The 16,613-nt window shown below is 37.6% G+C and overlaps 1 protein-coding gene across 3 annotated transcripts in view; it reads left to right on the top strand.

The window, feature by feature from the left end:
* Nucleotides 1-16,613, top strand: part of LOC110377643 (ornithine decarboxylase 1) — a 26,452-nt gene extending 9,839 nt beyond the window's left edge. The window contains exons 1-12 of one of the 3 annotated variants that reach the window (XM_049845965.2): nucleotides 2,917-3,113; nucleotides 8,156-8,322; nucleotides 8,794-8,981; nucleotides 10,071-10,251; nucleotides 10,716-10,833; nucleotides 11,128-11,259; nucleotides 11,767-11,890; nucleotides 12,316-12,492; nucleotides 13,025-13,156; nucleotides 13,507-13,626; nucleotides 14,127-14,335; nucleotides 14,768-16,613. In XM_049845965.2, the coding sequence (XP_049701922.2) occupies nucleotides 8,976-8,981; nucleotides 10,071-10,251; nucleotides 10,716-10,833; nucleotides 11,128-11,259; nucleotides 11,767-11,890; nucleotides 12,316-12,492; nucleotides 13,025-13,156; nucleotides 13,507-13,626; nucleotides 14,127-14,335; nucleotides 14,768-14,936 (1,368 nt within the window). In that variant the 5' untranslated portion in view covers nucleotides 2,917-3,113; nucleotides 8,156-8,322; nucleotides 8,794-8,975 and the 3' untranslated portion in view covers nucleotides 14,937-16,613. Of the gene's footprint in view, nucleotides 1-2,916; nucleotides 3,114-7,061; nucleotides 7,196-8,155; nucleotides 8,323-8,793; nucleotides 8,982-10,070; nucleotides 10,252-10,715; nucleotides 10,834-11,127; nucleotides 11,260-11,766; nucleotides 11,891-12,315; nucleotides 12,493-13,024; nucleotides 13,157-13,506; nucleotides 13,627-14,126; nucleotides 14,336-14,767 lie in introns of those variants that run through there. The other 2 variants (XM_064041600.1, XM_064041599.1) reach the window with 2 other exon arrangements.

Genomic DNA, 16,613 nt, shown 5'->3' with positions numbered 1-16,613 from the left:
TTTGCACTTCTTCTTCTCCAAATGGCCTTCCTGGAAAAATTGGCACCGTTTCTCCAGAAATTCTTCAGTACACGTGCTGGCATAATTAAACCGAGTAGTCAGTCTTCGATTACCACCCTACCTACCTATCTGGCAATTTGTCAACATTTTATGACTTGCTAATGAATCGATGGCTATTGTGAGAGTTTGCTGTGGAACCGATGACTATGGCTTTTGAATCATTGATAGCATTTGGGACAGTAATACTGGTGATTATTTTAATACTTTTTGGTCGGATTTTCCGCGAATAAACGTCCTTACTAATCAATATAAATGGGAATGTTTTCAAAGCTAGAAAATATAGATTCATCATCATCTCCCGAGCCAACTATCCAACTATGTTGGGGTCGGCATCCAGTCTAACCGGGTGCAGCTAAGTACCAGTGTTTTTGGTGAACCCAGTTACCCGGACAATCCCATTTGCCTTGGCAGGACTAACACTTTTAACCTAACACTTTTAAGGTGATATAAACTATTCCTTGCATCTGATTGTGCATAAGCAAAATTTTACAGCTTCATACTACAGTAAATAAGTGGATTAGCAATTCACGTTTATTGAAATTCTTATCGAAGTGAGAAACAAAACATGAGCTGTAGGAAAATCTGTGATATCAGTGTTTCTAACAATTGTCACGTGTTACGAGAGTATGACACAGTTCTAAGTAATCGTGTGTTTACTAATAATAATTTGCTGTTTAATGTTTAACTACATGATCAGCCTTTTTATTGTTCCACTGTAGGGCACAGGCCTCACTTCTCATAAGGAGAAGAGGCTTTTTCAAGGCGGATTTGAGATTTCAGTCTTTTCATGTTCAGGTTTCCTTAGCGAGATTTCTTTTGCGTTTTAAACGACTTCGGTTCGGAGGTTCTGAATTCGGATATTTGTTTTTTTTTTTGACATTAACGTCCAAAGATACATTTGGAAAGAAAAAATCTTAAAAATTCCGTTTAACGTATAGAAACATTATTGCCTCGACTGGCTATGACTTGAGAAACACATCGTCAATATAATTTATGCATTCTTTTAAATCAATAAAGTATTATAAGCAGAAAATAGAGCAAATAATAATACCATAAAAGCGCAATATTCATAAACGTGTGTAAATAAATATCTCATAAAAGTAAATAGATCATAAATAGCTAAGCGGCATTATTTTCTATTGGTCACGCGCGGCCGCACCCCCTTGGACAATCATAAACATTAAAATGTCATAGGTTATCGAGCACGGAATTGCAATTGTTGATTATTTAGACTGTTTGCACTGACCTATGCGTGGGAGTTTCCAAATAGACTGATAAATGGGACTAAAATTGGGATGCATTTCGTGGAACGCTGAAATTATGACGCTTCGCAATTTGGGAGGGCCTTCATACAAAATTGGACACTAGTTGAATTTTGGAGCTAATAGAATTGCGTAGTCTGACGCGGAGAGTGCAAAATCTGACGCGTTTTTGGGAAAAATATATCATGCAGGGGACTATCCAAATTGTACTGAAATGTTTGGATTTTAGCAAATAATAATAGATAAGTAGACCATAGCATTGAAGCATGATCATTTTCTTCAAGGTGGTAGAAAATTGATGTAGAAAGAAGTTGGTAGCTAGTTATGCTAATAAGCATTGTTTTCTGTCTAGACATTTTCTTAAAATTTTGACACATTTTTAAAAGGAAGATTTTGTAGAAAAGTTAACGAGGTGCGTGACAAGGGAAAATTAAGTTTCCTTTTGTTTTGGTACCAGCTTTTTCATACGCATAACCTGCATCCTACAGGAAGATATTGCGTCACAAATATTCTAGATAGATAACTACGTAATAACATTATTGAAGGACTCGCTAGTGGGACATCGCGCAGATCGATCGTGGCTGGGTCAGGGTCAAACCAGCGTTGCACTGCATCCAGACCCCGGTGACCTTTGACATTTAGAAGCTACAGGTGACGGACGCTGTGCTCAGTACCGTTGCATCTCTGCGAGGGGGTAGTTTCCTGCGTAAATTGAAACGTCTTTGAAAGTGTTTGCAAATTATGTGTGTATTTTTGTTATTTTTGGTCCAGATGTGGACTGTATAAAATCTCGTTTGTTCGTTGTTCTATTCCTTGATAGAAGTGCACCTATATGTGTTTTATTCAGCAATTAAGTTAGTCATGTAAACAGTGACTTTTTTTAGATGATTTCACGAAACATGGTGATTTTTGATATTATGTAAGTCAGTCTATTTATTGAACTTGCGATATTACATATTTTACTACAATACATATTCATTATTTTTGGCTTGAAAACTCGATTTCGAAGATTGAGTGACTTTATAATCCTCTGTTGGGGATTCAGACTAATTATATTAAGTGGACCTTTAAGTACGTGCTTAGCGAAGTTTGGCTAATGATTTTATTGTACCAATTGTATTTATTAGTTTACATGTTATGACAACTCAATAGATAACTAAAGGTACTGAGAATTTTACGGGTTGTTGCCAAACAATCAGTGAAGTGCTTTTGCGTATCATGTTATCTGTGTTTTTGTTTTTATACCGACTCATATTTTTCTTCTGTTAGTCCTTCCGCAGTAGGTAAAAGTTTGGAAGGCCATTTTCCAGACGCAATAAACGTCTAACAAAAAGCATTGAACTCATTTTTTACAATTATCGCGTAGACGATTTCCTTAAGATTTGAGCGAGTTAATACGGCGTAATTTGTCCCAAACAAACAAATAGTTTTACAGCTGGTGGTAATCACATATCAAGCTCGTGGTTACATCGTCATCAAAGCGGTTTGCAGCAGTGTAGACGAGGTTTTACAATTACATCAGGCTGTAGTAGGATCGTGATAACTGGGCCATCCCACGAATCCTGATAACGAGCTACATAAATACCCGCTCGTCCGCCATTTTTTATCAGTTTGCCGCCATCGCGCTTCAGTGACAGTCGCTGTTTCGTTCGGAAATTCGTAAACTTTTCAAACGCTTGTTGCTCTTGCAACGTGTTTTAACTTTGCGTTTTATAGTTTCGTTGTTTGAGCAACAACCTCAGGTTGTTGCTTTCAAGTGAAAAGAAAGCTTTGAGAATTACGCTATTACGGGTGAGTTTAAGCTGTTTTAATTGTTATTAATTACCTGTACGTTTAAATATTAAGTCTAAAGCTGATGGGGTATTATTGCTAAGTATAAGTAAATTCTAACTAAAAGCTCCGATTATCTTAGCAATATTTTTAAATTTTGGTTCCGCCCATATGTATCTTTGTTCTAGAAAGTACTATCAAAAATATTTTTTTTTTGTAACTGTATCATTTTAAATTACCAATTACCGACCACAACTTGATAACCTATTTCAAAGTAATCAGCTCATTATTTTTTTTACAAAATGGCGAATTACACACAATATTTTCAGGCTTCTCTGATTTCCTTATATTTCACATTAGTTTTATTTGTCATGCAAAGCAATTTAAAGAAATTTAAAGTTCACGTACTATTTATTCCATAGGCGGACTTATCGCCATAAGTACCTACTTAAATAAAATAGAATAGTATATTTTTTAAATTGATTATATCCATGAAGAAAACTTATTATACTTTACCTAAGATTCCAACAAAACCAGCGAATTAATCAAAATATTCCGCCCTAATAATTCCTAATTCATAATTTTAATAGCGGAAAAAAATATTCGCACACAATACAAGCGTAATGGAATTATCTTTTACCACATAACATTGACCTTGCGCACGCGCTGATTCAACATGGCGCCGTGTGACGTCACACTCGATATGTCTGTCACGATACGATTCTCGTGAAATGGAGCCTCGTTGACGGATGATTGCTAATTTATTGTGTTGTGGTGAACTTCCTAGATTTGTAACTGGATTTAAGATTCTGATGCTTTATTGAAACTATGATTAGTTAATTTCTACCCAAGTATAAATAATTTACTCTTAATGCAAAACCGCTGAACATGAGTAAAGTTTTAGAAAGAACTCGAGGATTTAGTTGGCTAGAAATCGCTATTGTTTACACCCCTTTTAGTTCATTCATCCTCCGAGCCTTTTTCCCAACTATGTTGGGGTCGGCTTCCAGTCTAACTGGATGTAGCTGAGTACCAGTGCTTTATTCTAAATTATATTATTTCTGAATCTATTAATATTATGTATTTACATTAGATTGATGATGGCATCTGAGTAATCTGACCTACTGCCCAAACCCAAAAAGGTTCGGATCAATTTCCATAGTAACAGGATACTTCTCAACATCAATTGTGTTACACAGAATCATATAATGTCTGACCTCCATAATGTAATTGGAACAGCCCATATTATTGTAAGAACTCTCTTACTGTGGGTTTTAATAATCTATCTCTATTTGCTTACTAGAGATCGAATGACACGAGCCCATACATAACATAATCGTATGGATTATGTATGCAAGTCAACAAATAAATGGTTAGGGAAATCTACCCTTAATTGTTACAGCGTTTATTTGATGAGAAAAAAATGGATAAGGTCTTATTTGTTTTGATTTTCTGTCACCAATATGAATGCCTTTCAAGATCTAGCTTGAGTAGTCTTTAGGATACCTCAGTCGCTGAAAGCGGATTCAGTTTCTCTCTACTACAGTCGTAAAATCCTCAAGAATAATATGTCGGCAGCAACAAGAAAATATAGGCACTTACACGTCCTAATTGGTTAGTTTATCGATAAACAGATTCAATTGAAAACATATTGGTATAAATTTGGATGTAAATCAAATTGTACCTAAGTCCAGTGCAGAATAATTATACTGTACCGACATGGGCATGGCCAATCAACGTCGATATTCCTTAAAAGTTGTTTTGTTTAAAAAATAAATCCTTCATAATGCTGTGAGAAGTATTGAAGAGATAAAAAATATGTACACCTGCTTACAAAAACATGTAGGTAAACTTTTCTTTTCCTGTAAAGATGCTATAAGTCCAAAATATATCATTTTACTACTTTTATTTTTTTATCATTTTACTGCCGGTACCCGTACTTACGCAAAATATAACCATTTGTCATAATTTTGTTAAGTGCTCGATAGTTTACAGAGCATACGTTAGTGTTACTGTCCCAAAGGTTCTATAGTTTTTCTTTTTTAATATTCAATTTTGAGAAGATATTTAATTTCCTCACGGTTCTACAAGGAATGCGCGCACGCCACAATCTCATGCAAGGGGTCCAGTAATTTAGTTCGTAATTTATCAATGGACTTTGATGTTTGATGAACGAACGAAAACAACTCGTGCTCGAATTTAGGACAACTTCTTTTGATACGAGATTTTTATTCAATTATTTAGTCAAAGCATACCTACCCAGTACCTAACCAATTTGGGGCTGAACACTCAAAATAGTTAAAGCCTCGAGGCAGAGGAAATAGATTAATACATAGTGCACAAAAACAAAGACTCAGCTAAGAGTACCTACTATTTTTTTATAGACTTTTAGAAACAAGCTTTGCAAAATTATATACAAAATTTCGGATACCACTACGCCTGCCTAGTCTTTTTATTCTTAACTGTGTTGGGTTAACTTCCAGTGTAACTGGATGCCACTGAGTCCCAGTGGAGCGTCTGCCTATCTGACCTCAACTCCCGTTACACCTTGGAAAGTCTCGTTGTCAGAGTTTCTGACTTCTGTCTGCCAAATTGTTGTCATGACAGAAGCGAAAAATAAGGAATACATTTTTTCCGCTTTGATAATGTCTAATTTATTGATTTGCTGATAAAAATATACCTACATGATTTCCTATACCTTACTATATTTTATTGTACAGATTAAGATACACTGTATAGTAACCGCCTGGGTTTTGCAAGATCATAATCAAAATAATAATGTCGGAAATATAATTAAAGCGTTGAATGATTGTTTACGTTAAGCCGAAGATAAGATTGAGTAGCGATACACATTTTACAATTTTACATTTTACAATAAATTCTATAAATAATTATTCGATGATTGATAGTCATTATTACACGCATTAGATAATGATAATCATTATAGGAACTATCTTATAATCTTACTAACTTTCCGTCTGGGTATGTCGTCATAATTATTTGCGTTATTTTTGCTTTAAAAAACTCGCCAAACTAACAAGTATTATAATATGAAATTAAGAATTTTGTACATCAAATATTTAAAAAAAAAAAAACAGAAAATAGGATAGATTCGGATATTGGTTACAAAACAAAAACCAATCAAATATGCATTAGTTTCTGTTGAGTCCGGTAACAGTTGCAAATGACTGTCTCACACTATAATAAGCAAATCATATTATGTGGCTGCTAATTTAGGGTTGCCACGCAGAGCCACCGTGCAGTTATGAAGATAGATAGTGTACATAGTACATACATACATTTTCTTATGCATTTTCCTATATTATATTTGCCAAAATGTTTGCTGAGTAATGAGAGCATGCTGACAACTTAGGTTCGCAAATATACCTACTCTAACAATCAAATATAGAAAGTTGCACTTAAGTTGCGCAAATAACCAAATAGAGAACCTCCTCCCTGTTTGAGAGTCGGTTAAAATGCCTGTATGAGAAATACATAGTTGGCAACCCTCGATATGGTATACTCTTAATGGCATGTAACTTATCAACAAGGTCGTATGGTCGTATTAGCTGAAAACATTATTATTGCCATTGAAAATCTATGAAGCGGTTCAAGTTCAAATGTCATTTGTTATTATTGTTTTGTGTTTATTTACTCTTCCGTATTGTTTGCAATTGATATCAGATCTTTATTGCAAATTCTAAGGGCATAACAATAGTATCTTCTTTTAATCAATTGAATGCTTTATGCATTCTTTTGCAATTTAGTTTGTCTAAACGCTATTAGTTTAACAAATTGGCTTATTTCATAAGATAGGAGGCTATATTACCTTTTGTGTTGCCATCTTCCTTTGGAGTCTTCCTTTGTGTTCCATCGAACGAAGATCGTATATGCCTTCAAAACTCTGCAGCTTTAGTTAAGCCCTAAGGAGTTTGGATGTGTATAAACTTGCTTTATTTTATTCAGATTGTGTCATCGCGCGTAATTTAATTGATACGATAAATCTGTCGTCAGCTGCCTTATCTCTCTATATCAGTATTGAAAAGTTTATCGACAAACTTAGTTCAAGGCTCGTCTTCGATAGTCTAACAGCTTGATAAAAGGTAAAACGGATTTAAAAAGTGTTATTTTTTTCATATTTAATTTTACTCGTTTGTAAATGTTTGTCGAGTGGTTTATGTAATCGGTAATCGGAACGGTCTGTACGTAATAAAATCGATTAGAATGTTATATTGTCGTTGTGTTTTTGATACAATAATTTTTAACGTTCGTTTCATTATTAATTTATCGTTGTTTTTGGCACAATTTCATTTTAGTCTGCATTCTGCAGTGTCGAATTTTCCTAAGGAATTAAGTTGTAAGAGAAAAATAATTTTAATTCGTTGCGGAAAACTAAATTGAAATTGAACATACAGACTTATAATGGCTGCTTGTAATTAAATAAAATAATTATAAATGACATGCGGTGCTCAAAAGCCTTTGGTTGGTAATAGAATTTATTTTGCGGTATCAGAATTTTCATGCTATTTCATTCAATTAGCATAAGTGCTTCGTGGTCCTGAAAGTGGTACCTCGCGTAACTAAGCACTTGATATAGTATACGTTTGAGAATTTTCTCTCAAGGAACACAAGGTCTCGTTTGATTTAGCATACAAGGTTCTATGCTATGGTGTTATATCCCTACTAGGAACTGTGTTGCTGGGGAGTTTGCACCAGTACTAAACACAGAAACTGGGGTGAAGGGTAATTTTGACGTTAGAAAAGTGCTGTTTTTCAGCTTACTTTGAATAAACGCTTTTTGATTTTGTCATATACTTTTTACTGGAAGCCGACCCCAATATAGTTGGAAAAAGGGCTCGGAGAATGATGATGACTTTTTACTGCAAATCCCATATTCAGGAGCCCTATGTATTTCATGTTTTAAAGACTTCATTTGAAGCGAGGACCTCTCTACAAAGAGGCCTCTCAATAAGAGAAAATAAATGCACCATAATTATGTATGTCGATTCCTTTCTCAAATGACAAGAGGCCCATATCTGATGATCTTATATCCATTGTCGCAGGGAGCACCGGGTGAGTCCGGCGCGTCTACCAGTGCCGGGCGTGTGAGGCCTAGCAGGCCGCACGAGGCCGCTAGACCCCGCCCCGCGCCACGCTGCTGGCGCCGCGCTCTCAACGTCGACCCGCCCTGGCTGCGAGCGAGGGCCCGCTGACGCCATCTAGACATTACGTGAGTCTTCGGTGATGTTATGTGCGCCTGGTACTTTGTATTTTGAACTTAGCAATAAAAAAAAGCGTGGTGATTAATGCTCAATCCTTCTCCGTGTGAGAGGAGGCCTGAGCCCAGCAGTGGGTCGATAAAAAGGCAGCACGAACAGTAATTTAAAAAAATATATGCTGCTTCCAAATTAATGTCAATTAATCCGTTGTTAGTGTAGTTCATTATGACAAAGAAATGCCTGCTCCGATGTAAATGTAGTTTTGTATCTGTAAAAAATATATCACTCATATCACAGATGATTATAGAAAACCTTCGGGTAAAAAGACTTATCAGGTTTCCTGTCCCGTGAGTCATAGTTTTACAAGGGTGTCTGTATCCCTTAAATACAATGATACTATTGTAAGCCTTCCTACTATGTCCCAGGATACGTAAAGGCTCTTCATCTTGGACAATACCAATAACTTATCATTTTCCTTACAGCTGACACTTGTGGACTAGCGCTAGTGGGCCACCACAACCCGGCTCGAACACCTGACACCGACCCCTTCGGCCCGGACAGGCAAGCGCAGCATAGCCGACCCCACGCTCCGGCGCTGCCGGGGCTAAGTCGGCTCCAAAGTCAACCTTAACACAACTGCTAAAGGCTCAAAATCCCAGACAACATGAAGGTATGTCTACATCTCTATATTCTAACTCTCCTACTACGGGTCTGCTGGAAGAGAATTCATTAGAAATAAGCAGTACCTTTGTACTATTAGGGTTCCGTAGCCAAAATGGCAAAAACGGAACCCTTATAGTTTCGTCATGTCCGTCTGTCCGTCTGTCACAGCCGATTTACTCGGAAACTATAAGTACTACAGTGATGAAATTTGATGGGAATATGTGTTGTATGAACCGCTACAAAAATATGACACTAAATAGTAAAAAAAAGAATTGGGGGTGGGGCCCCCCATACATGTAACTGATGGATGAAATTTTTTTTTTCGATGTACATACCCGTGTGGGGTATCAATGGAAAGGTCTTTTAAAATGATATAAAGTTTTCTAAAAAACATTTTTCTTAAAGTGAACGGTTTTTGAGATATCAGCTCTCAAAGTCGTAAAAGTATGTCCCCCTCTATTTTTATAACTACGGGTATAAAATTCTAAAAAATAGAGGTGATGCATGCTAATTAACTCTTTCAACGATTTTTGGTTTGATCAAAGTATCTCTTATAGTTTTTGAGATAGGTTGATTTAACTGTAATTTACGGAACCCTTCGTGCACGAGTCCGACTCGCACTTGGCCGGTTTTTTTTTATGTTACAGCTACTTCTTTCATGTGTTTACTGTATACATAAATAGTCAAATTAATATATAAAAGGTCTGTCTCGCGTGCTTGTGACGCATATTTTTCTCCTGCCTTGTTCTTTTGTTGTATCAAGTTTTTTTTCTAAGTCAAAGTATTTATTGCGTGCTTTTCGGTGATACAATAGGTCTAAACAGGAATTTTTATGGTACATAATTTAAAAAGCTACCCATTAGGCATACACCATTTACCAAAATGAAATATTAAAATTGATAATTATACAAATGTCCAATTGAAATACACTAAAATATTAGAATATAAACTTACAATTAATTAATATTGCAAACATTAAATGCAGAAAAAGTCATAAAAAGCCGAATTTTCAAATATAAATAGTCATCAGTTTATATAATATTTTTATAGTTTTATGTATATTCATGGCTCATAAACGATTTGATTTGATTTGAAGGTCGTGGAAGAAGAACAGCTTATCACCGTGATGGACGGGCCGTGGTCCCCAACCGGTCTGATCCGAGAGATCGTGGACTCGGGCACGCAGGAGGATCCCTTCTACATCATGGATTTGGGAGAAGTGGTGGCGCGGTACCATCGCTGGAAGGAGCTAATGCCACGCGTTGAACCGTTCTATGGTGAGTTTTGTGTACTTTCTACATAGTAGATGTTTCACGCGGTTTCATTCCTGTTCCTTGGGAACTTTTTCTCGTAGGTACCCAAATAAAATATAGCCTATGCTACTTAGGGATAGTCTAGCTACACAACAGTGTAAGATATTTTCAAAAAATCTTGCACTGTTGCGTCTTAAACTATTGACCGGTTCAATAGTTTCGGAGCCTTTAGAAACAAAAGAATGTAAAGAACAATATTTACTAGCTGTTTTCCCCAGTTTCATCCTCGTTACCGGCCGATTTTCTGAGCATACCCGGATAAAATATAGCCTACATCACCTCATTACCCGAGGATAGTCTAGCCAGCATTACAACCTTGAGATAACTTTCCAAATAGGTGCAGCAGTTTCACAGTCTGTACCCAAAACAGGAAGAAATCCTCCTTAATAATATTAATTAATATTAAATATTAATTGTTTGTTCCGTAGCGGTGAAATGCAACGACGACAAGCTCCTGGTGAGCACTCTGGCGGCGCTGGGCGCGGGCTTCGACTGCGCCTCCAAGGTCGAGATCGAGCTCGTCACCTCCATCGGAGTCGCTCCTGAGTAAGTACTGATTTTATACCGACTTCGACGAAAATGAGTTTATCAATATTATGTTTTTTTGAACACCTCACCTAGACGGATTGAATCTGGAATGTATGTTTAATGAGAACGCAAGAAGTAAGACATCTGGTAAAAACATTGAGTTTGAGGTTGAATGTGTTTTTCAGTCACGTTAATTATAAGTCAGTTAACCATACAATACTATTTTAAAGTCTTGTGACTATGTAATGAATTAGCAAGGGTTTTAAATTATCATCTAATTCTAACCTAACCTAACCATAACATTAATTTCAGACGCATAATATTCGCGAACCCCGCCAAGATGGCGTCGCATATCCGCTACGCGTCGGCCATGGGAGTGGACGTCATGACCTTCGACTCCGAGACCGAGCTTATGAAGATCAAACAGTTCATGCCGCATGCGCAGTAAGTACATAATCGTATACTAGATCAAGAGAAAATAACACCAGTTTTCTCCTATTCCTATTATATTATTATCGATATGATATTTTTGCCCCCCTGACTCCCTTCCCCTCTCTCTCTATTGCTTTCTTACTGAGGAAGGCTTCTCGCCTGCAGTGATTGCAAAATCGGTCGAAATGATTATTCATGCGCATGCGTGAGGCATCAAAATGGCTGACTTTGAGAGACTTTGAGAGCGGCAAAGTTTTACTAGTAACTAGGCAATCAAGACTCGTACCTTAGCATTTTATTACGTACCAGCTGTTCCCCTCGGATTCACCCACTTCCCAGTGGAATCACTTCCCACACCCACACACAAAAAGAAATGTCATTTCTCAGGTATCTGTGTAACAAAATTCATAAAGTAGTTTTAGGTGCAATAAGCAGACAATGTTACTTTCGCACTCGTATTAGGACATTAGTATTATTTTTTTAATATAAGTAAATTAATGAATTATTCTTGTTTCCCAGGCTAGTGATCCGCATCCGCTGCGACGCGGCGGCGGCGCAGTGCCCGCTGGGCATCAAGTTCGGCTGCGACCCCCTCACCGAGGCGCCGCGCCTGCTCAAGCTGGCCGCCGTGCTCGGACTTGACGTACGTACAATTTTGAGGACTAATAGAAACCTAGTAAATGAAAATGGTAATTTTTCTAGGAGGAAGATTAAGTTAGATTTTTTGCGGCATTTTTTCCTAGAAAGTCGATAAAATGTTGAGTAAAAAGTGCATTTCCTCTTAGTAAGGCAGTAAAATAAATATGCATTTGCGAGGTGTTCGTACTAAGATGATGAATTCGTGTAGGTACTCAATGTTATTGAGGAATAATACAGCAAGGTTTGGAAGTAACTAAAACAGCCCCAAAGTAAGAGAAATTACTTGATATTTTGAATCTTACCTAAGTTTTTCTGTTAAATAAATATTATTTTGTTAGGATTTTTCTACTATTTTAATTTCTAGTTCTCAATATTTTTTCGTTATTTCTTTTTAATATACACATGAACTAACGAACCTTCTTTGCTCAGGTGGTAGGCGTATCATTCCACGTGGGCAGCGGTGCATCAGAAACAGCAGTATACGGCCGCGGCATATCCCTCGCGCGGGCGCTGTTCCGCACCGCCCGCGACGCCGGCCACGTGCGCATGCAGCTGCTCGACATCGGCGGCGGCTTCCCCGGCGGACGCCACGACGACATCCAAGAGGTCAGTCAGTCAGTGGGGCAGTCAGTCAGTCAGCCACAACTCGTCATCTGGTCCTTCAAATGTACCGAACCTTGTAAAAAGGTTAATATGGCGTCCAAAGCCGATTTCGCCTAGGGGATGTTCTCACTAAGTGGATCAGCCGGCTGTGTAGGACATAATATTATAGTGCATAAGTATTTGCGCAGACACAGGTGCACTCACTATTTCCTTCACTCTCATAGCCCGATGGGACGGCAATCCCACACCACCGGAGAGAGATCTCAAGCATTACCGACATTTATCTTTGATGTACGGAATGAATACATATTTCACCATCCAAAAAATCATTTGTGTGCCTAGCCTTTTCCCAACTATGTTAAGGTCAGCGTCCAGTCTAACTAAATTTTTCTTAGTACCAATGTTTTACATGAAACGACTGCCTGTTTGGGAAAAGGCTAGACAGACGATGGTATTGGTGGCAAAGTTATGGCCTGTATTTCTTAAGTGACTTATGTCTATCATAACATAATTAACCTGAATTCATCTTACACAGGTATCGGAAGTGATAAACGCAGCTTTAGAAGAGCACTTCCCGATAGGCTCGGTGCGAGTGATCGCCGAGCCGGGGAGGTACTTCGCTGCCGCCGCTTACACGCTCGCCGCTATGGTACACGCTAAACGAGAGGTAAACATTTGTTAACACTAATAAGTTAATAAAGAGAAAAAAGTACATATTTCAAATGTAAAAGCTCTTTCGAAACGTCAAGCTAGTTGCACGGTTCCAAGGATTCGGTTTCATGGAGAAGAACCGACCAGCAAATTCATACTGGTCACAATAGTTTTCTTACAATACAATCCCTGAGAAAAAGGTTATATATTACAAATGAAGCTAATATGATTGTAATATGTGTGTTTTTTTGTACCGTAAAGACTCCTAAACTAATGAGCGGATTTGATTTTTTTCTTTCTCGAACATGTGCCTTTGTAACTTTTTTGTAGTAATACCATTTATGAATAATTAATTATTAACGTCAGATTGCGCCTATTGAGAGCGGAGGCGAGACGCACACGATGTACTTCATCAACGACGGCGTGTACGGCTCCTTCAACTGCGTGCTCTACGACCACCAGCACGTCAAGGCAGAGACACTCAATGTATGTACACTTATATCACGTCAATCATCACACGTCTTGTCAATAAATTATTTGGAAACGACAAAGATTTACCCCCCTATATGGTGAATGCAGTACTTAACATTTTAAATATCAAGCAAACTATGGCATTGGATCGTCCATAACCATTGACTAGACATATGCAATTTTAAACTTTGTCATCACGGCAGTAAATAATATTCTTAAATATTGCATAATAGTAAAACTCATTTTCAAATGGATGATTTTGATAACTTTTATTTTCAAGATTGATTCGTTTTAATACACTTTTGTTAATTACTCGGTTTTACAATCTTCAAACTGCCTAAGAAACAATTAGCGTGTCCTCCGCAAGCACCCACATTGTCACTTCTTACAGTTTTTACTCCCATAAAAATTTATACAGATGCCAAAACAAGACATACACAAACCCACAAGCTCTAATCTTCTTTCCACTAACTATTTTCCATAATACCAATTAACAACATACACTTTTTCCTCAGGACAACGGCACCCCACTCTCCGAATGCTCAGTCTGGGGTCCGACCTGCGACGGCCTCGACTGCGTGCTCCCCAACGTGCGTCTCCCGACCCTCGCCATCGGAGACTGGCTCGTCTTCCGCGACATGGGAGCCTACACCCTGCCTGTGGCTTCGGCCTTCAACGGCTTTCCCGTGCCCACTGTGCGGCCCGTTGTCGATGCTAGGCTTGCGTAAGTTTGAATTTGTTTTAGAAAGTTTTGGTTTTATATGGAAAAAATATTCTAAAATTGACAATGGATATTTGGCTATATATATGTGAAATTTCGTCTTAATCGGTTTAGTAGTTTTTTTGTGAAAGCAAAACAAATAAAAATCTGACGCTGGAAAAAAATATTGATGCTTTTGGCTGAATATTGAAACTTTTCTCAATTTTACTGTAGTTTGACAGCATACCATATACACACATCATACCATTTCTGTCTCAATAAAGTTAACTGCTGACACATAAAAACTTTCAAGTGAAATTAAAGTTAAGTAACATTTCATTAACGCTCAATCCTTCTCCGTGTGAGAGTGGCCAGCAGTGGGACGATAAAAAGGCTGTAACTAACATTTGAATATTTCGAGGTACAATATATTAAAAACTTACTTATCTATTACAGTTCCATCCTCAAAGAGCTGCGTCCACTAACCGCCTCTCAATTCGCGGCCACTCGCTCGGGAGCCACCTCAGGCCCGCCCAGCCCGACAGCTCCGGCCAGTCCGCACGCCGAGGCCTCTCCCCTGCCGCCGCCCGCTCGCGCCGTGTTCGTGGAGTGCGCTCTCAAGTGACGCCCGCACGCGGCCTGCACACACACACTCAACAAACCAGCATGTATCACGTCACCAGTATCAAGTCTGACAGCAAAATTGACGCCTGCTTTGGTTAACGTGTCGTCACCACCAGCTGATATAACGTCACCAGTATCAGAACTCACTTCATCTCTATCAGATCTGACATCAAAATTTTCAGATGTGACCTCAAAATTGTCGTCGCCACTATCTGATACAACTTCATCACAGGCTAAAGCAACGTCTTCACTTGATATGACGTCGCCAATATCAGATCTGACGTCAAAATTATTAGATGTGACCTCAAAATTGTCGTCGCCACTGACTAATGTGTCGTCACCACTATCTGATATAACTTCATCACAGGCTAACACGAAGTCACCACTTGATATAACGTCGCCAATATCAGATCTAACGTCAAAATTGATATCACCGCTAGCAAATTTCACGATGTCAGTCGTACGAAGCCGGTAACATATAATGTCGCCCTATATATTGTTCTATTGTTTTTATTTATAACGTATCTTGTTCATCTGTGCAGGTTATCACATTGCGTATTTACTTACTAAACACATTAATGGGTAACTTGCAATTGCAACATTTAACTATAACGATAATCGAACCATTTTCAGTTGTCAAGTCACCGAATAGACCAATGAGCGACAATTTCACGGCTGGCTATGGTTTGGTTATCGTTATAGTTAAATGGTGCAATTCACCCTTAAAATTAAATACATGTATGTATTTTGAATATTTTTATTTATAAATTGTATTTATTGCTTACTCTACATTACTCGTGAAGTTGACCAAAGATAAAAACATTTCGAATAGTTTTGTTATTTATAACATTAGCTCAATGTTGCGGCCTCGTTATAATAAAGGTGATAATCCATTGTCTTTGAATTGGGCGGAGCTGCGAGAAATAAACTGTGAAAATAAAGTAATTCTATTGGTTGAATTTCTTATAGCTGTCGATTCAGATTCTTTGGATTGTCGCCCTAAAAGCTACGCGATTCAGAGGTTCCAACGTCGAATAAACTGTGACTTTTCTCGATTCCGCTTCTATGGAAGGTAGACAAATATAACTTTTACGTCTTTGCACTAAGGTTCATATTTCGTCACTTCATAAGTTGCGTTGCGTTGATACCTTGGAACTCTGAAAACGTGACTCATAACTTCTATTAATGATAGAGTGTGTGTGAAAACTCGCTGGAGTATAGTAAAAGTAGAAAATCTTTGCATTTCAGTAGCTATTTTAATCTCTCATTAAATTCAAAATTTGGGGTCAGTTTTTTTTAAATATTTTTTTGTATAAACTAATGTATTAAATTAAATGTTTTTTGTGTAGCGATTTGATCGTTAACAACTAAAATATTTATGTGATTCTTAAATTATGTGCTGTCGCTTCGACGGGGATTTGTTAATCGTTGTTTTTTTGCTTACTAATATTTATTTGTTAGCGCAAACTGCCTAAGGTGTATTGTATTTACAAATCACGGTGTTTTTTGTTGCGTTTACTCGTAGCCGTAAAATTTTCGCTAAAAATGTATTTCGATGTTTCAGTTACCGACATGTGTAATGGATTTAAGAATTTTTCATTGTTGTTTCATCTCATAGGATGAGTTTCGCAAAATATTTGTGGCAATGGCTTTTTAAATAAACTTTTGTGGAATGTGA

The sequence above is a fragment of the Helicoverpa armigera genome, chromosome 25 (assembly GCF_030705265.1).
Source record: "Helicoverpa armigera isolate CAAS_96S chromosome 25, ASM3070526v1, whole genome shotgun sequence".
Taxonomy (NCBI): Eukaryota; Metazoa; Arthropoda; class Insecta; order Lepidoptera; family Noctuidae; genus Helicoverpa; species Helicoverpa armigera.
The sequence above is the reverse complement of the archived record's forward strand: the minus strand, read 5'-3'. Positions and strand labels throughout refer to the sequence as shown.